This window comes from Silurus aristotelis (genome assembly GCF_946808225.1).
Source record: "Silurus aristotelis genome assembly, chromosome: 2".
Lineage (NCBI taxonomy): Eukaryota > Metazoa > Chordata > Actinopteri > Siluriformes > Siluridae > Silurus > Silurus aristotelis.
Window position 1 is genome coordinate 2,249,309 of NC_139575.1, and position 19,542 is coordinate 2,268,850.

The 19,542-nt window shown below is 44.1% G+C and overlaps 1 protein-coding gene across 2 annotated transcripts in view; it reads right to left on the reverse strand.

Moving 5' to 3' along the window:
* The window catches only part of atp10a (ATPase phospholipid transporting 10A), a 377,925-nt gene that overhangs the window by 50,811 nt on the left and 307,572 nt on the right, over positions 1-19,542 (reverse strand). The window contains exons 2-3 of one of the 2 annotated variants that reach the window (XM_083562478.1): positions 15,123-15,567; positions 1,640-1,844 (exon numbers count right to left, since the gene is read on the reverse strand). In XM_083562478.1, coding sequence (XP_083418604.1) covers positions 1,640-1,844; positions 15,123-15,541 — 624 coding nt within the window. In that variant the 5' untranslated portion in view covers positions 15,542-15,567. Of the gene's footprint in view, positions 1-1,639; positions 1,845-15,122; positions 15,928-19,542 lie in introns of those variants that run through there. The other variant, XM_083562477.1, reaches the window with a different exon arrangement.

Consider the following 19,542-nt stretch of genomic DNA (forward strand, 5'->3'; position numbering starts at 1 on the left):
TGTGCAGAGGAGGGACATGGGGTATATCAGTAGAAGAATGCTGAGGATGGAGACACCAGGAAGGAGGAAAAGAGGAAGATCAAGGAGGAGGTTTATAGATGTGGTGAGGGAAGACATGCAGGTAGTTGGTGTGACAGAGGCAGATGTAGAGGACAGGGGGGGTGTGGAGACGGATGTAGAGGACAGGGGGGTATGGAGACGGATGTAAAGGACAGGGGGGGTGTGGAGACGGATGTAGAGGACAGGGGGGGTGTGGAGACGGATGTAGAGGACAGGGGGGGGGTATGGAGACGGATGTAGAGGACGGGGGGGGTATGGAGACGGATGTAGAGGACAGGGGGGGTATGGAGACGGATGTAGAGGACAGGGGGGGTATGGAGACGGATGTAGAGGACAGGGGGGTATGGAGACGGATGTAGAGGACAGGGGGTATGGAAACGGATGTAGAGGACAGGGGGGTATGGAGACGGATGTAGAGGACAGGGGGGGGTACGGAGACTGATGTAGAGGACAGGGGGGGGTACGGAGACGGATGTAGAGGACAGGGGGGTATGGAGACGGATGTAGAGGACAGGGGGGTATGGAGACGGATGTAGAGGACAGGGGGTATGGAAACGGATGTAGAGGACAGGGGGGTATGGAGACGGATGTAGAGGACAGGGGGGTATGGAGACGGATGTAGAGGACAGGGGGGGTATGGAGACTGATGTAGAGGACAGGGGGGGGTACGGAGACGGATGTAGAGGACAGGGGGGGGGTACGGAGACGGATGTAGAGGACAGGGGGGTATGGAGACGGATGTAGAGGACAGGGGGGGGTATGGAGACGGATGTAGAGGACGGGGGGTATAAAGGGGAGATATATAAATATGACTATATTGCCAAAAGTATTGGACACCTAACTTTTCATCTAAATGTGGTTCTTCTCCAAACACAATTGTATCGGACGTCTTCAAATGAAAAATGTTTTTCACATGAACTAGGAGACCCAAACCTGCTCCAGCATGACAATGTACATGTGCACAAAGCCAGCTCCATGAAAATCTGCTTTCCATGAGTTGGGGTGGAAGATCCCCTACTGTAGAGCTTCAACCCTATTTACCATGAATGCACCACAGACCTTCTCACCACATCTCACCTACAGGAGTACCTGACTTTAACACTCTTGTGGCTGAAAGAATCTCCACAAAATGTCCACAAAATCTAGTAGAACATCTAGTAGAAGTGTGGAGCTCATTATAACAGCAAATGGAGACTAAATGTGGAATGGGATGTTCAAAAATAGGAACATACTAATCTTCTGGTCAGGTCTCCACAAACCTTTGGCCGTATATTGGTTGATTAATTAATTAGACATTTGGATTTTATAACCTTAAATTATCCGGCTGTTGGCTGATGCCGTTGGTGCCGTGACCCGGTGAGTAACCCTGTGTGTGTGTGTGTGTGTGTGTGTGTGTGTGTGTGTGTGTAATTGAGATGAAGTCGCAGATGACTGGCAGGAGTTTCGTTCTTTAACTGAGTAAATATCAAGCAGCTGAATCCACTCGGAGAACAAACTGATAGTAAGACTCCTCCTGTTCCTCCTGCAAACACTCGCAAAAGAAGTTCTTTTGGAAAACACAGGCAGCCTGTGAGCTCACCAGGTCGATGAAGCTGCGCACCACCTGCCTCTGCTTCAAACTGGTCTCCCCGTCCAGAGTAGCCGTCTCGATGTGACACAGCCGGTCCGGATCGCTGGAGCTCAGCAGCAGCACGTCGGCCGGGACGATCTCGTTACAGCGCAGACGGATGAAGTCTCCTACACGGACCTCCTTCCAGTAGTGCTCCACATAGCGCTGCTCGATTCTGAAGAACACACACACACACACACACACACACACACACACACACACACACACACACACACACACACACACAGGGGTTACACACCGGGTCACAGCACCACCGGCACTGAACAACAGCTGGATAATATACGGTTATTTCAATGTTTCATTCATAAACACACACACACACACACACACACACACACACACACACACACACACACACACACAGGGGTAACACACCGGGCACACCGGCACTGAACAGCTGGATAATATACGGTTATTCAATGTTTCATTCATCAATTCATAAAAACACACACACACACACACACACACACACACACACACACCAGTGTAACACCTCTGAGGAGTCATAAATAAAATGTGACAGAGATCCTGAACTCCAGCTCTGAACCAGGTTCTCCTTCACACTCACTGCAGCGTGTGTGTGAGGTGATGATCACATCTCCACCTCAGCCCTCCAAAAAAAAAAACCTAAAAATAGCTTTACAGGAACTGTGCAAACACGGACGCAGAGACCAGGCCTCTGTAAAACCCAGCGAGAAACAAACCTCCTCTGTGTCCACGTTTCCCAGAGTTCCTTCAGCAACAACACAGAGTTTCTAGCAGACAAGTAGAGATAACGAAGAGCAGGGACGAGTCAGAGAGAGGACGAGTACAGCAGTGATGCAGGGACACAAAAACACGACGGAGCTGACACAAGATTGTTCTGTTAAAGTGTGTAGAGTAAATTCTAATAAAATCTCAAACAAATGGATAAAAAAAAAAAAAAAAAAAAACAACGAAACCGTTCGCCTTCATGATCCTAAACACCAAAATAAACAATCAGCAAAAAAATACTAATAAATAAGAGGGTGAATGTGTTCAAGAATAAACAAATCCAACTCATAAATATACAACAGAAAAAGTGCACACACGCATACGCACACGCAGACGCACACACAGACACGCACGCAGACACGCGCACACGCAGACACACACGCAGACGCAGACACGCGCACACACAGACACGCACGCAGACACGCGCACACGCAGACACACACGCAGACGCACACGCAGACACGCGCACACGCAGACACACACGCAGACACACACGCAGACACGCGCACACACAGACACAGCGCATTCCTGTAATCATCACCGCATTCAGAGCGTTTGGAGAAAACAATAGAGCTGCAGAGTTTTACACAGACACACACAGGAAAGGTGGAGAACACACACACACACACACACACACACACACACACACACTATTGTACAAAATGTTTTGATATACAACTTGTTTAAAAAAAAAAAGGTCAAATATCTATGTACTGTCTCTCTCTCTCTGTCTGTCTGTCTGTCTGTCTGTCTGTCTGTCTGTCTGTCTGTCTGTCTGTCTGTCTCGATATTAAAAAGGTTTGAAGAGAAATAATGATTAATTAAGTGAAAACTATAGAACATTTGCAGATTTTCTCTTCCCAAACAACAGATAGTGGAGCTGTTCATGTATGACGTGAGCGTGTGCGAGACGTGAGCGTGTGCGAGACGTGAGCGTGTGCGAGACGTGAGCGTGTGCGAGACGTGAGGGTGTGCGAGACGTGAGCGTGTGCGAGACGTGAGCGTGTGCGAGACGTGAGCGTGTGCGAGACGTGAGGGTGTGCGAGACGTGAGCGTGTGCGACCCGAACATGTTCGACACATGATCAAGTCAAGTCAAGAAGCTTTCATTGTCATTTTAAACATATATATGTGAGGCGCTACACAGTGACGTGAGACAACGTTCCTCCTGAACCCTGGTGCTACATACAACATCATAAAGCTACATAACAGAAACACAGAGTTAAAGACTAGTAAGTGTCCTCGCCACGTAAAGTGCATCGTGTGCAACCTGGTGCAAACAGTGTCGGACAACACAAGACAGTGTAGGACAAATACACAAAACACTAAATAGCGCCACCAGTAGACCTGCTGTATATTACACAGTGCAGTGTGTAAAAAAGAACTGAGTACAGGAGTGAACCTGTGATTTAACAACATGTAAACAAAACAGTTTGTGCAGAAAAACAACAACATGTAAACAGTTTGTAGTAATGAGGTGATGCTGAAGACTTGTGTGTGTGTGTGTGTGTGTGTGTGTGTGTGTGTGTGTGTGTGTGTGTGTTGAGTCCGGGTTCTACAGATCAGTCACACAGTTGTGGGTGTGTGTGTGTGTGTGTGTGTGTGTGTGTGTGTGTGTGTGTGTGTGTGTGTGTGTGTGTGTGTGAGAGTTTCAGTTTCAGTTTACGAAGCAGTGAGTGATTAGAGAAGTAGTGGTACAGGTGTTATTATTACAGTTACCAGTGAGTATAAAGAAGGGAGAAAAAGAGGAGGCAAAAAGAGGAAGTGGAGAAAAGGCAGCAGGAGGCGGAAGAAAAAAGAGGAAGAGGACAGTGGAAGCAAGGAAGAGGCAGAGAGGAAGATGAAAGAGTAAAAGAGGAAGAAAGGAAGAGGAAAGAGGAAGAGTAAAGGTGGGATAGGAAAGCAGAGAGAGAAAAAAGAAAGAGTGGAAGAGGAGAATATGTTTAAAAGAATAATAAATTACATTTTTAATCTAAAAATCTAATCTGATACATGAATGAAGAAGAAAAAACAAGGAAGTAAAGAAAAAGAGAAACATTACTTTAAAGTGTGTGTGTGTGTGTGTATTTTGAGTTATGACACCCCCCATTTCCTTTCTCTCTTTCTCTTCCTTCCTCCCTCTACCTCTCAATCTTCCCCTCTCTCTAGCTCCTTCCATCTCTTCCACCCTCTCTCCGTGTCTTTCCCTTTTTCATTCTCTCTCTTTCTCCCTCTCGCATGTATCTGCTCTTCCAGGTCACATGACTGTTAAACTATTTGAACACTTCAGAAGAAGTGAATCCTTGGGTGTGAACTGAAAGATCATGTGACCTTCATCCTCAAATCATCAAGCTGCAGGTTTGGTTGCAAACGTTGCAGATGTTCTCACAGCTGTAAGGTTTCTGTGGAACAATCTACTCAACACCACCATCCGGAAATAAACACAGGCTGAAGAACACACTTCAAACACACACACACACACACACACACACACACACACACACACACACACACACACACACACACACAACCACTAAGCTACAGAGCACCAGGACATCCAGAGACAAGAAAAGATTCTTCTGCCACTTCTCAATTATTCACTTCGCTACTTTTCTGTGCAATAAAATTCCTTATTGATTTTTCTTCATTAAGCTTCTGTCACCAAAACCAATTCCTTGTAAGTGCAAACATACTTGGCAAGAACATGTTTCCTCAAACAGATCATTCCAGAGGTGATTAAACCTGTTATAAAATTATAAACTCTTCCATTAGCACTGGTTTTGTACCAAAATCCTTCAAACTGCAGTTATCAACAACCTACTTAAGAAACCAGACCTTCACCCTGTCAGCTGTCCAACTACAGACCAATATCAAATCTCCCCTTTATCTCCAAAATTCTAGAAAAGGTTGTAGCACAGCAGCTCTGCTCACACCTACTTATGAATAACATTTTTGAAATGTATCAGTCAGGATTTCGGCCTCATCATAGCACAGAGACGGCGCTAGTTAAGGTGGTAAATGACCTGTTATTGGTCTCTGATCAGGGTTTTGTCTCTTTACTTGTTTTGCTCGACCTTAGTGCAGCTTTTGACACCATTGATCATCATCTCCTGCTTGCTGGACTGGAGAACGTTGTTGGAATAAAGGGAACAGCTCTCTCTTGGCTCAGGTCTTATTTGACTGATCGCTATCAGTTTGTTGATGTAAATGGTGAGTTCTCCACACTCTCTGAGGTAAAGTTTGGTGTTCCGCAAGGATCTGTCTTAGGCCCACTGCTTTTCTCTTTATATCTGCTGCCTCTGGGTGAAATTATTCATAAACATGGGATTCGCTTCTATTGCTATGCTGATGACACACAGCTGTATATTTCAGCAAAGCCAGATGAGAGAGATCAGCTTAACAATGTTAAGGAGTGTGTAAAGGACATTAGACAGTGGATGCTTGATAACTTTCTTCTGATCAACTCATAAGACGAAAGTACTTTTACTAGGACCACATGCAGCTAGAAGTAAACTTTCTGATTCCGTAGCATCTCTGGATGGTGTTTCTGTTTCAGCGTGTACGGCTGTCAAAGACCTTGGTGTGATTATTGACCCGAGTCTTTCCTTTGAGTCTCACGTAAATAATATCACCAGGATCTCCTTCTTTCTCCTTAGAAATATTGCTAAAATTAGAAATATGATGTCGTTACAGGATGCAGAAAAACTAGTAGATGCTTTTGTAACATCTGGATTAGACTACTGTAACGCTTTACTGTCTGGGTGTTGGAGTAAGTGCAGAAATAAGCTTCAGTTACTAGATCTAGAAAATATGATCACATCAGCGCTGTTTTAATCATCTACACTGCTCCCAATTACATCTCACACTGATTATAAAATACTACTACTGACGTATAAAGCACTTAACGCTCTCACGCCGCAGTATCTGAGTGAACTTCTGTACCAGTATGATCCTCCACACCCACTTAGATCAAAAGGTGCAGGCTATTTGTTGGTACCATAAATAACGAAGATACCTGTCTTTTACTCAATGCCACTGTCTCTAATCCATACAACATCTCAGGTCTCACCACAGTCCTATAAACTTTCCCTTTCACTCTCACAGATACTCTTCTATCACAGATCACTCCTGCTGTCACTCTTCTATACCCACTCCACCCTGCTTGCACTCTTTTCTTCACTTCTCTAACACACTCTACATTAATTTGCACTGTTGACCCCAGGTACCTGAACTCCTCCACCTTCTCCACCTCTTCTCCCTGCAACTGCACCCCTCCACTGCCCTCCCTCTCATTCACACACATGTACTCTGTCTTACTCCTACTGACTTTCATTCCCCTTCTCTCCAGCGTGTACCTCCACCTCTCCAGGATCATCTTCACCCGCTCACTACTCTTACCACTAATCACAATATCATCCGCAAACATCATAGTCCACGGAAACTCCTGTCTGACCTCGTCCTTCAACCTGTCCATCACCACTGCAAACAGGAAAGGGCTCAGGGCCGATCCTTGATGCAGTCCAACCTCCACCTTGAGCCAGTCTGTCGTTCCTACTGCACACTTCACTGCTGTCACATTGTCCTCATACATGTCCTGCACCACCCTCACATACTTCTCTGACACACCATACAGCTCCTCATATGCCTTTTCCTTGGCTTTCACCACATCCCTCTTCACCTGCTGCTTCATCTCCTTGTACTCCTGCCTACTTTTCTCATCACTCTGTCAATCCCAATTCTGTTTCTTCAACCTCTTTCTCCTGATGCTCTCCTGCACTTCCTTATTCCCCATTCTATTTGCAGATGTTACACCAAGTACTTTTCTATCTGTCTCCCTTATCATTTCTGCAGTAGTTTTCCACACACTATATACACAAACACACACACACCCCACTATATACACTACTACACACCAAAACACTATACACACACACACAAACACACACCACTATATACACTTCTACACTATATACACACATACACACCAAAACACTATATACACATTCTACGCACACCACCACACTATATATATATATATATGTGTGTGTGTTCTAGTACTACTAGTTCTACTACTTGACAGTATAATGAAGCAGAGGCCCAGTTCCCACTCAGAAGTTGATTGTTTTCCTCCAGCAGCATGTTTGATTCCTCTCACACCACGCTGTGCAACGGTCATGAAGATCTGCTGCTTCAGGAAATTAATCAACAATTTTTGACCTATCACAATCCAACACCCAATCCACTATCCAATCCAATATTCAATTCACCACCAAATCCAATATCCAAACCACCATCTAATTCAACACCTAATCCTGATCTGGAAGTCTAATGGAATTTAATTGTTGCTTTGGCTCCATTTGCACTAATGAAGTACAGATGGTCCCCGAGTTACGATGGTTCGACTTTTTGATTTTACGATGACGAGGCGATACAACTAAATTGTACAGGACTCCAGACTGCGACTAAAATGGTCACATTTGTGACCAAAAGTAATAAACTGTGAGTAATATTTTTGCTGAAATCGCCACCTGTGACTATCTAAATTTGCACGTTATGACCGAATAATCTGAATGTTATGACTTTTTATGTGCGTGTTCTATCATATCATTTGTTGAGGTAATAAATGGAGACGCATGCGCCGCCTACGCTTGAGTTTAAGTGGCAAAATAAGCGGACAGTGAAAGCGAAACTCACCTTTCCACATGAGAATAAAAAAAACATGTTGAAACTAAAAATATCAGACTTTTTCCAAACAGTCTCCATCTCTGTCCATCTCTTCTGCTGAAGACACGCCTGGTAGTAAAAAAGCAGGCTGCAGCTGTGCCAGCGTCGGAGAGAGAAAGAACGACAGACACTGAGGACAAGCAGTCAGTGAAAACTGAAATGAATGTGACTCCATGGATTCGAGAGTTTTCATGGCTGAGGTTCAGTCACGAGACAGAAAATGTTTTGCGACTTCTGCTCTAAAGCGGGCAGAGAAATCACGAGGAAAACTGATTTCATTACCGGAACAAATCGTAAAAAGAAAAAAAACAGTAGGGGATATTCAAAAGCATAATGCTCGTGATCCGATAATCGTGAAAAGCGCTTGCGGTGTCTCGTGCAAGCGGACTGGGTGAGAAAGGAAGTGTGACTGGAAGGAAGTGTTTATTATTTTCAAATATCATTTGGCGCCTGTTGTTTTTCTCATAGGAGACGACGGCTCCTTAATAGATTTTCTTGTCTGGAGCCCTGTCCATATGAAATTCTCAGAGTGAAGCCAGAATGTTGGATGAAGCCACTGATGGTTCCCCAAACCCAAAGTCAAACAGTGAGACGGCACTGAATTTTAAATGAGGAAAATATGAAATATTTGACTAAATTATTTCAGCGTTTGTTTGGCATTTTCAAACCGAAAGCAGCGTACCCTTAGCAGAACGTTGAGCTCCAACAGACTCCACCCTCATGTTCACTGTGGAGGTTTTGTTTTTTCACTCGGAAGAAAAAAAAAAGGACTGACTCTGTAACAGCGAGGGATTTTAGGCAGCGGATACACTCGTGACCTCTGACCTCAGGCACTCGAGGGAATTTTAAACCCCATGCCCCGATCCAGCCCCATGTGTTCCACCTTTCAAACCAGGGAGTTCCACCACGAACGCTGAGTGAAGCTCATTCAGCCTGGAGAACATGCAGTTCTGTTTCAGCGTCTACAGCCTGAAGAACACTGAGGCTTTTACCTTCAACTCCTGCAGAGCCACAGAGAAGCTTTTCATCAGGAAACACACTGCTGCTGAATCACCAGGTACCAGAGAAAGAAAGAGAGAGTGAGTGAGTGAGTGAGTGAGTGAGTGAGTGAGTGAGTGAGTGAGTGAGTGAGAGAGTGAGAGAGAGAGAGAGAGAGAGAGAGTGAGAGAGTGAGAGAGAGAGAGAGAGAGTGAGAGAGAGAGATGAAAAGGCAGACACTTAAAAAAAAGAAAGAAAAGGATAAACAGAGACACACGAACAAAAAGATGGAGACAGACAGGCAAGCAGATAGAAAAGGAAGAAGACAAAAAGACGGACAGACAAAGAAAAGATTGAAAAAAGATAGACGCACAAAAAGTAAAATAAAGGAAAAAAGTCAAACGGAAATAAAGACAAAAAGACAGACAGACAGTCAGAGAGGAAAGAAAGACAGATTTTGGAACACTGTAATCGTGACAGATAGCATTCCGACCTTCAGAGTCAGAGCGAGCGAGAGAGATAGAGAGAAAGAAGGGGAAGAGAAAAAGAAAAAAAAGAAAGAAAGAAATAGATAGATACATATAGAGACACTAATCTAATCTTCACTCACACTGACAGAAAAAATGAAAGGGAGATAAAAAAGATAGAAGATGGATGGGGAGAGAAAGAGAGCGAGAAAGCAAGTGGTCTGTTTGTGCAGTTAACTTGTGTGTATTGTCAAGGACAAAACTAGAAGAACAACAGCAAGGTCGTGATGTGAACATTACACACTACTCAACAATGTAATACACAACATGTTCCTGCAACATCACACCACGAGGAACGACGTGTTCCAGGGTTCACCCCAATGCTCACCTGGGAAATCACTGGCCGAACCTAAATCACACGATATTCAGTATCCCCAAACAACGCGCTTGTGAAGGAATTCTTTTTCTAGACATTGTCTCTGACTACACTTTAGTCTACAACACAAAGATGATCAATCTGAGGAAAAAACAAACACTAAAAACCCAGTGGCATCATGTACAATACTTTTAATCTTTCCAAGTAAAACTAACTGGCAGCAGGTGAGGGGGCCAATACTTTTACCTTTTCCAGTTAAAACCAAGTGGCATCATTTGGGGTGCCAATACTTTCACCATTTCCCCAGATAAAAGTAACTGGCATCATGTCGGGGTTTTAATATTTTAAGATATTAAGATAAAAGTATTGGCGTGTGAGGGTGCCAATACTTTTCAGCTACAGTGAAAACACTGCCATAATGTGTAGAAGTGTTGGCCCCCTCGGTAGTTTCAGGACTCGCAGGACCAGATTTGTTCCCGTCTCCACATCCAACGGGTGCCAATACTTTTTGTCTTTCGCAAAAACACAAATCCGTCAAAATTCACGGCTGAGACACGGATCGACTAAATCAGCGTGAGAGAGAAACGTTCAGCAACGCAGCTTCAAGTGAAACCTTAAGACTTTCTGAAGAACTTCTCAGGAAATCCATCACACACACACACACACACACACACACACACACACACACACACACACCACAAACCACAAACTGTGGCATTTTTCAGCTTACAAAAACAACCCACTTTCTGACCCATGTGTAGAAGTATTGGCCCCACTGGGGGGAAGCTTAGTTTACAAAATGACAATTCTCTCTCACACTCACACTCACACACACACACACACACACCTTGTCTTCTTAATGACTCAATCAATTGATCAATTATTTAATAAATAAACTTTTCCATCATTAGAAATGCTCCAGAAGTTCAGAAGGCTCCTAAAAAAAATAAAAAAATAAAAAATACCTTTCCTGCAGTTCAAGATCAATTAAGTACATTCAAATTTCCTTCAAATAGAACGACATCATCCCCAAATGGTTCCTGCAGCAAATTCTTCTAAAAGCCTGAAAAGTTCCTGCTATAGAGATGTGAATTCATAAGAAGCTTTGAAAGTTCTCGAAAAACATCCCTGAACGTTCATCCTGAGTTCCTGAAAAAGGGCCGTGTTCAGTGTCACGGTTCATCAGGTTTTTCTTGTGAAAATGCTTTAAAAGTCCATGAAAAATTTTCTTTGAACCTCCTGATGCCTCAACACACTTTTAGGAGTTCACACTAATGCAATTTAAGGGAGTTTAAAACACAGACACACACACACACACACACACACACACACACACGGTAGCTCGGTGGCTAAGGTGTTGGACTCTGGATTGGAAGGTCGTAAGTTTAAATCTCAGCACCACCGAGCTGCTACTGCTGGATTCTTCAGTTGTAAGATCTTCTCAGTTGCACGTCGCTTTGGTGTAAATGTATAAATGATCAACATTTTGTCCTCAACGTTGATGTTCGAAGCAGGAAAAATCATCTAGACCAGCGGTCCCCAACCTTTTCTGTGCCACGGACCGTATTAATGTCGGACAATATCTTCACAGACCGCCCTCTAAAGTGTGGCGGAAAAATACAACAAAATTAAATCATATTTTCTAAATATAATAATAAACGTGAATCTACTGTGGTGGTGTTTTTATTTTTCTCTCTTGGGGGTTTGAATTTAGCAGTAATGTATTATGTGTTAGCGGCCGGAGCTCCTTTAAGAAGGTAGTGGATGGAGGTGAGACATGCGACCGGAGCTCCTTTAAGAAGGTAGTGGATGGAGGTGAGACATGCGACCGGAGCTCCTTTAAGAAGGTAGTGGATGGAGGTAAGTCATGTGAGCGGAGCTCCTTTAAGAAGGTAGTGGATGGAGGTAAGACATGTGACCGGAGCTCCTTTAAGAAGGTGGTGGATGGAGGTAAGTCATGTGACCGGAGCTCCTTTAAGAAGGTAGTGGATGGAGGTAAGACATGTGACCGGAGCTCCTTTAAGAAGGTAGTGGATGGAGGTGAGACATGTGACCGGAGCTCCTTTAAGAAGGTAGTGGATGGAGGTAAGTCATGTGACCGGAGCTCCTTTAAGAAGGTAGTGGATGGAGGTAAGTCATGTGACCGGAGCTCCTTTAAGAAGGTAGTGGATGGAGGTGAGTCATGTGACCGGAGCTCCTTTAAGAAGGTAGTGGATGGAGGTGAGTCATGTGACCGGAGCTCCTTTAAGAAGGTAGTGGATGGAGGTAAGACATGTGACCGGAGCTCCTTTAAGAAGGTAGTGGATGGAGGTAAGACATGTGAGCGAGGCATCATGACCTGCATCAAGAGTGAGTGATAGACAGATGTGGAGGAAAGAATCCGGTCATTTTCCAAAATAAAACATCGTTCAGAATCAGATCATAAATAAAACGGAAATAATGTAAGTTATGTATTCGTTCTGTGCGGCCCGGTACTAATTGACCCACGGACCGGTGCCGGTCCACGGCCCAGGGGTTGGGGACCACTGATCTAGACGTCTGGGTCTGAGCATCTCCAACACTGCAGCTCTTGTGGATGTTCCTGGTCTGCAGTGGTCAGAATCTATCTAAAGTGCTCCAAGGAAGGAACAGTGGTAAACCGGCGTCAGGGTCACGGGCGGTTACAACGATCCGAGTTCCACGAGTTCTCACGATGGCGATAGTGAAAATATTTCTACGTTTCACACGTTATGGCAAAGCGCCGCCGCAACACGCACGTGTACTGTAGAGTTTTTTACAATACAGTTCACTAGCCAATACTGATCACCATTCTGTAGATCTCTACAGAGTAACCAGACGTCTGGAGTGATATCTAATCGTGGAACCACCTGCCCAGTCACTGCACCTCAATCCTCCTGAACTGCTCTGAGATAAACTTCATCACAAGGAAGAAATCTCACCTTGGGCGAGGTTTCATAAAAAAACATTTCACAACAGACAAATTGGATTTTATATGAATATAACAGACAAACTGATGTTTCTAAATTGGTGTGTGTGTGTGTGTGTGTGTGTGTGTGTGTGTGTGTGTGTGTGTGTGTGTGTGTGTGTGTGTGTGTAAATACACACAGAGAGAAAGAAGCACATGATTTCTGCCCGGAAATGTGCCCATGCATGACCCGTTCAGATGTTTCGAATAAAATCCCGTAATTCCATCATGATCAGGGACATGTGATTACGGGGGGGGGGGGGGGAGAGAGAGAGAGAGAGAGAGAGAGAGAGAGAGAGAGAGAGAGAGAGAGAGAGAGAGAGAGAGAGAGAGATCCCGAGCGCACAAACCGATCAACGTTTAGATGATGATCTGATTCCACAAACTGCTTCAACAAGGCTCACTGCTATAAATACACACATGGCTCATACACTATAGGGCCCAAAAGTTTGTGGACACGCCCACAGATCACTATGTGCCGCTTTTTGAGCATCTCATTCCACAATTAGTCTCCATTTGCTCCATTTGCTATATTGAGCTCCACTCTCCTGGGAAGAGGTTCCACTAGATTTTGTGGGAGATTCATTCAGCTACAAGTGTGTTAGTAAAGTCAGGCACTAATGAAGGTGAGAAGGTTCCTGTGGTGCAGTCAGCAATCACATTCATCCTGTTTAATAGTGCTGCAGTTCTATAGCAGGAGATCTTCCACTCCAACGCATGGAAAGCAGATCTTCATGGAGCTGGCTTTGAGCATAGGGACACTGTCATGCTGGAACAGGTTTGGGTCTCCAAGTTTGAGTGAAGTGAAAATTTCATGCTACTAAATGCATCCAAAGACGTCTGATACACAGTTCCACTTGTCATTGAACATGTAAATCAAAGTCTGAAACCATATTCAACTAGTTGCCACCCCAGTGCCTCCCCATAGAAAGTCTCCCAGCTGCATGAGGCAGCTTTCGAGTTTCTTCTACACCATAGACAATGAGATCTTCCTGTACTGGGATGTAACAAGAGTTTTAAGTTTAAACATTATTTTGTATGTAACACATAACTAGATTCTGCCACCCCTTAGAGTGCTTCTGCCACCCCAGTGAACGTTATACCTCCCAGCTATTCAAGCAGCTCCTAAGTTTCTAAACTCTTAATGAGGGTATAACAGAAAATCACGGAAAGTTACGCTTTCTGCCCTGTGTTATTGTACTAAAGGTTTAAATATGATATACTGTGTAATTTATATACACACACACACACACACACACACACAAATAGTATACATGCTGCCAGCTGTAAGAGTGCTCTTGCCACCCCAGTGCCACCCCAATGGTAAGTTATTATACCCTGCTCTATTGTTTGCTAAAACGTTTCCTAATCCAGTAACATGCAAATCGAAGAGTCTGAAACCATAAAGAACGTGGGTACATGTTGCCACCCCTCACACTTTACATTTTACATTAACATTTGTGGCATTTAGCAGCCGCCCAAGTCCAGAGCGAACAAAATCAACAAAAGCAAACTTGGAAAGCGTTAGTTTGAGTGTTTCAGGAAGAGGAAGGTGTTCGTTTTGAGTTTCTTTCATGCCATAAAATCTTCATGTCTTGTGATTTAGCTCTAACAATTTCAAGTTTAGAAATAGATCATTAGATGCTGCCACCCCACAAAGTGCTTCTGCCACCCCACAAAGTGCTTCTGCCACCCCACAAAAGTGCTTCTGCCACCCCACAAAAGTGCTTCTGCCACCCCACAAAAGTGCTTCTGCCACCCCACAAAGGTGCTTCTGCCACCCCACAAAGGTGCTTCTGCCACCCCTCAAAAGTACTTCTGCCACCCCTCAAAAGTGCTTCTGCCACCCCTCAAAAGTGCTTCTGCCACCCCACAGGAAGTTATATCTTCCTACTCTTAAAGTAAGCTCTTGAGTTCCTAAAACTATGAGAAATTAAACAAGATAACTGATCATTTTAAGTGTGTAGAACAAAAGGGTTCATAAGATGTTTCCACCCATTCATGTGCTCCTGCCACTCCATAGCCACCCCTACAGTTATACATTCAAGCAACGTAAAGAAGTAAAAAAACCAGAAAGTGTGTAGAGCACAGGGCACATCACTACATGATACCACCCCACCTGAGTGCTCGTGCCACCCCTACCTGGAAAACACGGTGTACGTTCCAGTTGTTGTTGTTGTTGTTTACCTACCTGCTGTAAACCAGGCAGTCCATGTGGTTGATCTCCTGGTCGGACCGGTGTCGGCGGTAGTCCTCCCACAGGTCCTTGATGGCGGTGACGGAGAGGATGAAGAGCACGGGCGCGAGCGCGAGCACGGGCTGGAACGCCTTGACCACCGGCACGAAGTTGAGCAGCGCGATGAAGACGAAGTAGACGTTGGCGAACCGGTGGAACTGCTCGAAGAGGTTCTTGGGGATGAAGGAGAGCACGGTGTACTTGGTTGTCTTGATCTTGTTGTTGGCGTACAGCCGGTTCGGGTTCGGGTTCGGGTTCAGGTTCTGCTCGGACACAATGTTCGCGTGCACGGTCCTGGTCTTGCTCTCTTTTTTACTTTTCCGCTTTTTGCGCTTTTTCGCACCCTCTCCGGGTTCCTCATTCTCGCGCGCCATGGCTTTCTCCAAACTTTCCCCCCACTCTTTCTCTTTCTCACTTTTTTTCTTTTTCTTCGTCCTAAGTGATCATTCCTTTCCTTCTCCAAGCTTGGACATTTCTCCCAGATCCCTTCATCTTCACATTTTCCCTTCCTCCATGCCCTTCCAACTTGTATCTTCTCTCCAGTCCTAAAGTTTCAATGTTGCATCTTTCTTTTCCTCCTCTCGGTTTTTTTTTTTTTCTCCAGTTGAAGATGCTTTAAAGTTGATCTGTGTGTTTCTGCGGCTTTAGGCCCGACCCCTGATGATCTCCATCAAACCCGGATACACCTTCACACCCGGGGTAGGTCCATCCACATGCTTTCGTACGCGAAAAGCGCTCGTTGACGCAGTTTCCTCGAAAGGAGGAACTTGTGACGTCACTACCCCCAAAACAAGCCCCGCCCCCTGGTGTTGAGCTTCTTGTGCAAGTGGAAGTGCCACGCGTTATTACCGTCTGAACGCGGTTTCCTCCTCCTTCTCATTCTCTTTCTCCTTCACCGCCGCTTTACAGCTTCTAACCCTGATTCTGTAACCAAACCATCCAGGAATAAACCAAATAGACTTTTATTCACTTCCGGTTTCTTTCTTCAGCACAACTTATCTCCACGTGTTGAAACTTTGAAACTCAAATTGAAATGTATTTGTTACATTCACACAGAGGACATGTAGTGAAAACATCCAACATCCAAGCTTCCTTCCTTCGAGCTCCTGTTTCCTCCCTTTCTTCGAGGAAAAACTCAAACAAACAAAAAAACTGACTTCCTGCCATTTATTTTATTTTTTTTAAGTAGATTAAAATAGAATTTAATGAATTTTTTTTACATAAAATTAGAGATTTTCTTAATATTAACATTGTTATTGTCACTATTATAATAATTATAAACAATAATAATGAATTATTCTCATGTTGGAATACACATAATTAATAAACCTCATTTCCTCTGTATTTTCATCCAAAATATTATTTTTTTCTGTCTTAATTTGATCATAAAAGTTTTCATATGGAGTGAAATAACAAAATAATTAAATAAATAAATAAAATAACAACAAAAAAAAAATTCCTTTTTTCATTCAGCCATATTATTATACATATTTAGAAATTGTATTTATTTATTAAAATCTTCTGTTATTTTTTAAATGAAACATATTTATTAATTGTATAAATGATTTAAAATGAGCAAAAAACACATTTTTTTCTTCTTAAATTTTTATTTCATCCAAAGAATTTTAGTCATTTTTTGTTGTTATTTGTGCCGTCTATATATTTTTTTGTTGTTAGAATAAACAGAAAAATATTTTCATATATAATTTTGAAGGTTCAAATGCCTGGTTTATGTATTTATTATTCTTTTATTGTAATAATTCTTCTCATTTCAAATAGACATTTAATACAAACATTTCAACAATAAAAAATAGAACAATAAACATTTGTAAAGTTTGAACACAATATATTGTTTATTATGAAGTTATTCATCTTGTGTTTGTTTACTGGCTTCTAAAAAATTATTCACTTCATTAACAATGAAAAGAAATCGATCTATTTATTTATCTAAGTGTCTTTCTAACTTTATATTTACATGTACATTTATGGCACTTAGCAGCTGCTTCTTTAACCAGAGTGACTTAAATTAATCTCATTTATACTTTGACTGAGCATTTGAGGGTTAAGGGCCTTGCCCAGGGGCCCAGCAGTGGCAGTTTGGTGTTGCTGGGATTTGAACTTACAACCTTTTGATTAGATGTCCAACATCTTACCCTCATCTTTCTGAACATCCCATATCCTTGTGTACCACCGCTCCAGGAACTTAGAAACAACCTCAACAACACAATAAACAATGATCTGCAGCAGAAGCTACACAACCTCGCCGTGCTTCGAGAACCAGGCCTCCAGACTTCGGTGGCGCTAATGCTAAGGAAGCGCTCAGCGTACTCTATGGGACCATTAGCGAACTACAAAGCACACACCCTGAGGGATTGTTTATTGTCGCCTGAGATTTCAACCATGGAAATCTCATGACTGTGCTTCCTAAATTTCATCATAATGTGGACTTTGCAACCAGAGGAGAAAACACGCTGGATGTTGTTTACACAAACATCCCGGGCCCATACCTGGTGAAGCCCTGCCCCCACCTCGGGTACTCAGACCACATCTCTGTTATGCTGATCCCAGCATACAGACCACTTAGCAGGCATTCAAGACCAGCTCAAAAGCAGGTGAGAACTTGGCTAGCAGGATCGATGTCTGCTCTCCAGGACTGCTTTGAATGCACTGACTGGGACATGTTCAGGGAAGCTGCAACCAATAGCGATTACATCAACTTGGAGGAGTACACGTCAACAGTGACCAGCAACATCGGCAGGTGCATTGATGACGTGACTCCAAGAAGAGACTCCCCATTCAGAGCAGGGGACAAGACGGCTTTAAAGACAGCAAGGGCCAAACTATCCTGTGCCATCAGAGAGGCGAAGCGCACACATGCCAAGAGAATCCACGACCACTTCCAGGACAGCGGAGACACCCGGCACATGTGGCAGGGCATTCAGGCGATCACGAATTACAAGATGACATCACCTGCTTGTGACCGTGACGCCTCCCTCCCAGATGCGCTGAATGACTTCTATCGCCCAGTTCGAGGTGCAGAACAACATGGTGGTGCGGAAGACCATCCCCTCCTCCCAGTGACCAGGTGCTCTGTCTAACCAAAGCTGAAGTGAGGAAAACTCTATGCAGAGTTAACCCAAGGAAGTCTGCTGGACCAGACAATCTTTCTGGCAGAGTGCTCAGGAAATGTGCAAAACAGCTAGCGGATGTCTTCACCGACATCTTAAACATCTTCCTGAGCAGCGCCATTGTTCCCGTGCCGAAGAAGTCTCCTGCCTCAATGACTATCGTCCCGTCACGCTCACACCCATTGTGATGAAGTGCTTCGAGAGGCTCGTCATGAGGCACATCAAGACCCAGCTTCCACCCGCACTGGACCCCATGCAGTTTGCGTATCATCCAAACCGCTCCACAGATGATGCCATCTCCACGACTCTTCATCTGGCCCTCACCCACCTTGACAACAAGGACTCGTATGTTCGGATGCTGTTCATAGACTTCAGCTCAGCATTCAACACAATGTTCCCTCAGCACCTGATTGAGCAGTTGAGCCTACTGGGCATAAACACCTCCCTCTGTAACTGGATCCTGGACTTCCTAACTGGAAGACCTCAGTCAGTCCGGATCGGGAACAGCATCTCCAGCACCACCACACACCTCAGGGCTGTGTGCTTGGTCCACTGCTGTTTACTCTGCTGACTTATGTCTGTGTAGCAATGCACAGCTCGAACCACTAATGAAGTTTCTGCCAGATAAACACCAAGGAATTTAGGTGCTTTTGACGATCCTTACAGAGGATCCATCATGGATCAGTGGAGAATGGTCACTCTGTGCTCTCCTGAAGTCAACAACCATTTCTTCCGTTTTGCGAACGTTCAGAGACAGGTTGTTCGCTCCACACCAGGCTGTTAACTGTTGCACCGCCTCTCTGTATGCTGACTCATCGTTCTTGCTGATAAGACCCACCATGATCGTGTCGCCGATGACTTCAGGAGAGCACAGAGTGACCATTCTCCACTGATCCATGATGGATCCTCTGTAAGGATCGTCAAAAGCACCTAAATTCCTTGGTGTTTATCTGGCAGAAACTTCATTAGTCACTCAACACCAGGTCCATCACCAAGAAAGCCCAGCAGTGTCTCTACTTCCTAAGAAGGCTGAGGAAAGCTCATCTCCCTCCCCCCATCCTGACCATGTTCTACAGAGGGACAATTAAGAGGATCCTGAGCAGCTGCATCACTGCCTGGTTTGGGAATCTTTTTGACTGCTGTTGCTGTTTTTCTGCACAAACTCTTTTGTTTACATGTTGTTAAATCACAGGTTCACTCCTGTACTCAGTTCTTTTTTACACACTGCACTGTGTAATATACAGCAG